Here is a 7,807-nt window from a genome sequence, read left to right on the forward strand (position 1 = left end):
CCAACTTTGGCACACGCCCACCAACCAAAATATCGCACAGTCGCGGGAAGATGTCGGGATGCTTGCCCCACGTCATCTCGCATGATTCTGCGTCCAATCAGGTTGGGCAAGCACCTGCCGACCTAAAAATTCTGCCCAATATTAAAATAATCTTATTTTTGGGTCTCCTCTGGCTCTGGGTTCACTGCCACCAAATTGGCCTGGGATGGCATCACTGGCGCCTGGGATGATCTTTTAAAGATGGACCTCACTACCTTCCAGCAGATATCCTGTTCAACTATTTGAAAAGCTGATTAAAATTACAACCTAAAGGAAGGCAACCATTTTACAACCCACCCACCTGGTTACCAGGCAGGGTTAAAATCATCCCTAGTACATTAGTTCCTAACCTATTTGACTTTTCTATGTAGTGACTAAAGAGCTTGCTGATTTCTCTTAGCATTTTCATCTGAAAGCAAATCTTGTTGGCACATTCTCAAAAAAGACTTTCAACCTAATATGATCAGGTAGTCCTTCTACAAGATAAAGCTGAGCACACATTATTAAGTTAATTTAACCCCTCCATGTAAAAATGACCCAAGATTCCTAATACTTATTTAGCCATTTAAAGTTTTGAATATGTAAAAAGGAAAGTTTTTGTAGAGTACTGCATTATAATTTAATACCATATATGTTGGCATATAAGTCAACCTTTGAAACCTCAAAAAGTCCCTCCAAACACAGGGTCAACTATATGCTGGGTATAAAAGTGAACCACCGGTGTGGGTGTGAGTGGTCGTCATTTTGAAATGTCATTGGCAGCCGATGCAAAGAGTGGGTGCGTCTTAAACTCCCACTCATCTTTGCAACACAGTCCGTTTCGCCTGCTTGATCCTTAGTGCTCAGTTATAAGGTGCCGATAAGTAAAACATGCATTTATGGGGTGGGAAATTGATGCTGAATATTAATTCAGGTATAGCATATTGTGGCTGAAAAGTGAGGTGGGGGGCAGTGGGATCGACTTATATACCGAGTATATGCAAAGACATGATTTTTGGGGCTGGAAAAATGGGGTCATGGTATAGGCTGGATCGACTTAAATGCTGCGATTTACAGCATTCAGAGACTGACTGCAAGGCAACTGCTGAGGATTGATGGAAGAATTTCAATTAGTTTTGCAAATGCTTTTACTGAGTTTTGCAGTCATTTAATTATCAAGATAACTATCACAAATTTATTTTGGCACTAAAGTGAAACTAACAGGCTCTATGGTATTAGAACTCCTCCCTCTATTTATTTTGCACCAAACGTCACTCCCAGAGATGCCAACTTTTGAGAATTAAGCACTGTGGGATAATCAAAAATGCTCTATTGCAGAACAAAGGACATTTAATGTAAATGTAATTACTTAGGTTATAAGGTGACAAAATAAATTATAACATTTCTGGGTAATTTGACCTTCTGTTTTTCAAGGAAAAGACTTCCAAATGGGCTATCAGGTTGGAGGGAGGAGCTTTAAAAGATACACACCAACATGAATGGTTAATGTTTTCAAGCCTTTTTGAGATCCTTTTTAGCAAGTTTATTTTTCACAATCCTTTATGCCAATTATTATTTTTCAAGTCTAATGCTTAAAGAGAGAGTTCTCTAAACTCTATTCAACAGTCTTGGGGATCAGTTTCATACAGCCACGAGGCAGGACTTCACCGATATTACCGGTTATCTCCCGCCAATTTGCAGTTATGCTGTGCCAGTGGCCAACACTAGCACCATTGCAGATATGTGTCCTGCAGACTTATTAACACCATATCTGGTCAATAGATTCTTCAACTGACTAAATATAGTAGTGAATAGGTGGTGTCCTGTATGAATCGTATAAATGTCTCTTGCAGCCAATGTCCATGATCTTCATAATGAGGCATCTTAGTAAGGCAAATATATGCAGCTTTTGGCACTGAACTATGATCCTCAAGGTCATAAAAGGACCATATGGTAGGGGCAATAAGAAAGCCAAACGCCAAAACAATTAATTCTATCAACTAATTGTTAGTAACAATTCTAGTTAGAAACAACTAGAAAACTAGGCTTTGCAGATATAAAGCACGCAAGATTTATTTATAGACAGGTTTCTCAATTATTCAGGTGAACTCATAAAGGATAACTTATAGGGACAGATTTTCCACAACACTGCTTGATTTCTGATAGTAGCAAGGCAGCGACCCGATAAGCCAATGAAATGTTCCACCAAGGTCCTAGGGACACCATCCCTTGTGGGTTTTCTGGCTGAAAATAACAACATGCGTTGAATAAATCTACCCTTATATTTATTCATACCAGTTGTTAATGATGGGAAAAGGGACACAGAACAGATTTCTGGGCATTACCGTCTTAACAACTCTGGCCAGTAGGTGGCGTTCAGCATTGCAAATGGAATTCTGGCAGTAGGTTGTTCAGGGGTGTTAAAAAGGAAGGGTTATCATGCCAATTACAAACAATTGCTGGGTGTCTAATTTTGCCAAGCCAGGCAGAAGATTCTGTTTAACAAATTGTTTTCCACCCAGGACCTCCTAGATGTAGTAGCACGAAGTGCAGCCAATTTCCTTCCCACCACCACCCCCGCACCTGAGGTATGCAAATCAGCAGCAGTAGAAGTATCAGCAGGATGCCAACACATAAATGAGTCTGATCCTAAAAGCTTCACTGGAACGAGCAGGCACAAAATAGTCCATCATACTATCAATTCAGTGGAATTTCCGTCATATCAGAACATCCAGTTTATAATCTAATTGCTTGTCAATTGTGGCTCATGTTAAATGATCTATTTGTAATTGACATGTAATTCAACACTAAGTATTCTAATGTTATCTATTATTTTGCAATAAAACAGCTACATTAGTTGGTTCTGTTCCTTCCTTATTGAGTTACCCAACAGATTTACAAGTACAATTAAGCCATTGATCATACACAATTCATTATAAACTATTGCAAGACTTTAATCAAGGTGAAATATTCGCAAATGGAAAACTCCTTCAGTCTTTAAGCAGTTAATAGGGTTGGCTCAATAGAGTTTAGAGAACTCCCTATTTAAGCAGTAGACTTGCAAATAATTAGTTTTTAAAAAGAGAACTGAACACAAATACCAAAGGCTACCTTACCCGTTTCTGCAGTACAAGTGGAGTGATTGCAGGCAATGTGACTCGTCGTGCATACAAGCTCATGTCTGTTCTTCAAAAAGCATACCATTAAGCAACCATAAAAGACCAATCTGTTATGTGGTTGATGGAAACTCTTGACAAAAATTCCTTGCAGGCTCAACACACTGTACACAAAATTCCTTTGTCGTTGCATAGAGGCTGCTATCAAAACATAATACTGAGTTAAAGGATCAACAAATATCACCCAGCCTATGTGAATCCTGTACTTCCCAAACTAATTAAGAGATGTGGTCATAGGACAGGACATATCAACGGCCAATCACAGCCACTAAAAGCTCCTCCTTTGCCCTTGAAAACAAATTCTCTTTTTGTTTATGGTTTTAAAGAACACAAGATTTCCTGACTGCTAAAACAAGAGTACAGTTTTAAATCTGTTGCTAGTCAGGAAATTCTTGTTTTAGACCTCTCAAATTCAGTATTAAAGCTGGCTACGCACCATATGTTTATAATAGTTTAAAATTTGAAAACTTCCTTCTCAGTATAGTAACTACTTGTGTGTACCATACTCTAAGAATATTCTCCTACACAAATTCCATGCAGAATTGTTTGCCAAACATGCTTAAATGTTCAATACATTTCTAACCCAAAAATATTTCTGTTTCCTTTTTTTATTCTTTTTTATTTCAGGACAAACAATGTAAACACAAGAAAAATTAAAATCACTGAATAATGTGCACAATTTTCCAACTGGCTATAGTTCTCATGGTGATCATAATTCCTTGTCAGCTGGAACTTGGTAATTGGAGGGTTAAGTGGTTCCAACTAGCATCTTATCTTTTAGGTTACTAAAACATTTTTGGGAATTGTAGAGAAGATAATTATTTTTAATCTCCAAAGAAATAGACATTTCAGTTTTTTTATGGCTTTTGTATTATTGTTTATGGACAGTAATCTAACATGTAAAATTACAGCAGAATGAGAAGTATGTTACTCACTAAAGAGAAAGAAGTTTCCTGTTCTACAAATTAAAGTCTCCCTTCATGTTAGATACACTGCTAGAAGCGGTAGCATTGCGAGTTCCCAGAAGTTTTATGAAAGTTGGTCTCACCAATAAGTTATTTCTGATGTTTAGGTTACCAAATTACTATGCATAACAACATACAATATGAAACCACAGGCTAGTGAAGTAAAATTGAAACAGTGCAAACTAGCAGAGGTTTACCCTATAGAAAGCGTTGCAGGTTTCTTACCATGGCACTGAGTAACTCTGTGGCATAACATTTAGAAGGACAGGTTGAACTTAACTTCCATAACCAGAGGAACTAGCCCTTACTGTCAAGTGGAATGTTCATTGCTACAATACCTAAATACAAGTGAATAGCTGAGCCACACAGTCCAGGGAGGTCTCAGGTTCAATGTGGGTTCTTTACTGACTTAGCTGATGTCAATGAAAAAGTGGTGTTGGTGCAACAATTGCCCGCAGTACCTTTGAATGCTGGATAAAATTATGTCAGAGTTCCTACCCCTATAATTATACAGTAATCATTTCTGGAAGTGCACAAAGGTGAACATCAGATGTGCAACAGCCTTCTGTAGTTAACATCCTGCAGACACTCGCCAAGGTTTACACATGAAAAACTAGTGCCTTGGACAAGATTCAAGGAGTTAACTGGCACTTGTGGACCAGGACCCAAATAAGGGGGTCACACCTCCATTAATTGGAAAGAAAGGGAGAAAAACAGAGTTGAAAGAAACACACCTTTTATAAGAGTTTAAATATGGACAACCTGCTAATATTTCAGAATACATTTCTTTGAGACTAATGCTGAAAGGTGAATAAAATATTGACAATTCTTTCATAATGTTAGCTGAGCAAACTGCACACATTAACAATAGACATTTTTCAGAATTCTAGCAGCCAATTATTCCAAATATGCTTTGGTGCCCACCAGGAGTCCATATTGGGAATTTGCAGATGAGCTTCTCATGATTTTTTTTTGCCCATTAAAATCAAAGAAAACAATTTTCTAATATGCACCCTGGCAGGTGCAGTTCACAACAGGAAGGCAAATCTGACTTGATAAATCAATCCTCGAGTATAATACTTAGCAAATAAAGTTCTAATCCAGCACAATTTCCTTTTCAAATTAATGTAATAAAAACAAAAACACTTTCCAAACTAAAACCCTGAAAAAAAAATCAATCTTGTGAGGAATGCCATCATGACAATAGACATTCCCACAATCAACATTGTCCAGGATTGGTTTAAAGATGCACAATATTCTACCAAGAGTTGTGCCCCACAGAAGAGGTATCTCCTAGCTCAGAGAGTGCCAGATATTCTTTTGCTTGTGTGAAATAATAATTGTTCTGATGAGTTATGAATCTTTCACATGAATCCGTGTACGGTACCTCCATAGTTTAACACCATATTTATTCCATTGGGTTAATTATCCACTCTTTTGTTTATAGTCTTATATTCATAAGGTTAGTATGGTTCTGCCCCAAAACTAAGCCTGTGTTTTTCTTTAGAACAATCCTGCACCACAATCCTCAGTAATCATCTTGTTGCTTGTCTTCCTGTAGAAACAAAATTAGAACCATAATCTATGCAAAATATGGTCCCTACAGAGATTAAAGATATGATCAAAAGAATATTTTTGGAAGAAATCTGAACTTGGCTGGTATAAACTATAATGTAATAGCTCTATGGGAAATATATTTTTTTAGTTAATGCAAAATCAGAAAACATGGATCAGAAACAGATATGAAAAATTATACCTTTTTAGTCTGTGTAGCTCAATAAATTATTGGATAAAATTACTGAGCTATTGGGAAACCTATTTACCCATTTTTTTTTATTCTTTCACAGGAAGGTGGCTGTCTCAGGCTAGGCCAGCGTTTGTTGCCCATCCCTAATTGCCTTTTAGAAGGTGCTGGTGAGCTGCCTTCTTGAACTATGGCAGTCCTTGTGGTGTAGATACAACCACAGTGCTGTTAGGGAGGGAGTTCCAGGATTTTGACCCAGTAACAATGAAGGAGGAGCAATATAGTTCCAAGTCAGGATAGTGTGGGGCTCATCTGCTGCCCCTGTCCTTCTAGGTCGCTGGACTTTGCAGGGTCAACAGGATTGGGTGTGCCGTTGTCGTTTCTGGTGCCTAGCAATGATGTTTGTTTATTTTATTGCTCACAAGATCAGCTGTGTTTTATTTATATAAAAAGCAAGTACTTTTTATTTATAGCTCACCTCATTTATCTGTGTCTTTTTATTAGGAGTGGGATGAAGGGAAGATTACCTATGTGGTGATATTGGGCAGAGGGCCAGAACATCAGCTGAAACAGCAGACCCTTAAGTGTGCACCCTGCTGCATTGGAGGAAAGTTTTGCTTTTAAAATAGAAGCTGCACACATTTATCTGTAAATTGAAAAAAAACTCCGGTGGTTTTTATTTTGTGGTCAAAAATTACAGAAAAAAACTGGAGCTTATAAAAAAAGGTAAATTCAGCGAAAAAAGTCATATCAGTTTCTATACCGAACAACACTAAATCACAAGACGACAAAAGCCAGATAGAAACAAAAAACATACAGTTGAGCTAAGCAGCATTTATTTTAAAAGAACTCCGTCTGATGAAGTTTTGAGTCGCTGCATTATCAAGATTGAATTCCTGAGTTCATAGTAAATAAATATTGGAGAGTAGAATGTTTTATTGCTTTTATCCTTGACCCCTCCCATTTTTCATCTACATGCTGCCCCTTAACAATATAATTTGAAAACACAACGTCAGACATGTTCAGTGACAACGCCAGCTCCAACTCACCACCAACTCTCTCAACTCCCCCACTGTTGCTAAGCTGTTGGACTGCTTATCCGGTATCCAGTACTGGATGAGGCTAAATTTCCTTCAGTTAAATGTTGGGAAGACTGAAGCAATTTTTTTTTTCAGTGCCCACTCCAAGCTCCAGTCCCTAACTACTGGCTCCATCTCTCTCTCACAACTGGCTGAGATTAAGCTAGTTTGTTTGCAACATTGGTGTCTTATTTGATCCTGAGGTGAGCTTTTGACCTCATATTCATGCCATCACAGTGACCGCCTATTTCCACCTCCATAATATCTCTCAACTTTGCTCCTGTCTCAGCTCATCTGCTGCTGAAACCCTCATTCATACCTTCATTACTTCTAGACTTAACAATTCCAATGGAATCTTCCACATTCTATCCACCATAAATTTGAGGTCATCCAAAGCTCTGCTGCCCATGTCTTAACTCACTTCAAGTCTGTTCACTAATCACCCCTGTGCGCACTGACCTACATTGGCTCTTTGTCATCCAATGTCTTGATTTTAAAATTCTCATCCTGGTTTTCAAATCCCTCAATGTCCTTGCCCCTCCCTATCACCAAACTCCTCCCTTAACCCCTGACAATGTTCACCCCCTCCCTCAACCACTGACAATGTTCACCCCCCTCATCTCTGAAATTGTTCACCCCCTCTCTCATCCCCGACAATGTTTAACCCCCTCCCACACCCCTCAACTGTGTTCACACCCCTCTCTCACCCCTGACACTGTTCACCCCCTCACCCCAAAAACAAAAAGCACAAAAGTGCTCATCCCCACCACCCCACTCCCCAGCATTCCGCCACTATGCTGACTCTTCTGACATCAGCCAGACAGG

The 7,807-nt window shown here is 38.7% G+C and overlaps 1 protein-coding gene across 2 annotated transcripts in view; it reads right to left on the reverse strand.

Annotated features, from left to right (window-relative positions):
* grb14 (growth factor receptor-bound protein 14) overlaps positions 1-3,376 on the reverse strand; it is a 144,396-nt gene extending 141,020 nt beyond the window's left edge. The window contains exon 1 of one of the 2 annotated variants that reach the window (XM_078552299.1): positions 3,135-3,376. In XM_078552299.1, coding sequence (XP_078408425.1) covers positions 3,135-3,197 — 63 coding nt within the window. In that variant the 5' untranslated portion in view covers positions 3,198-3,376. The remainder of the gene's footprint in view (positions 1-3,134) is intronic. The other variant, XM_078552301.1, reaches the window with a different exon arrangement.
* Positions 3,377-7,807: the final 4,431 nt, after the last annotated feature.

The sequence above is a fragment of the Cetorhinus maximus genome, chromosome 11 (genome assembly GCF_964194155.1).
Source record: "Cetorhinus maximus chromosome 11, sCetMax3.hap1.1, whole genome shotgun sequence".
NCBI classification, from domain to species: Eukaryota; Metazoa; Chordata; class Chondrichthyes; order Lamniformes; family Cetorhinidae; genus Cetorhinus; species Cetorhinus maximus.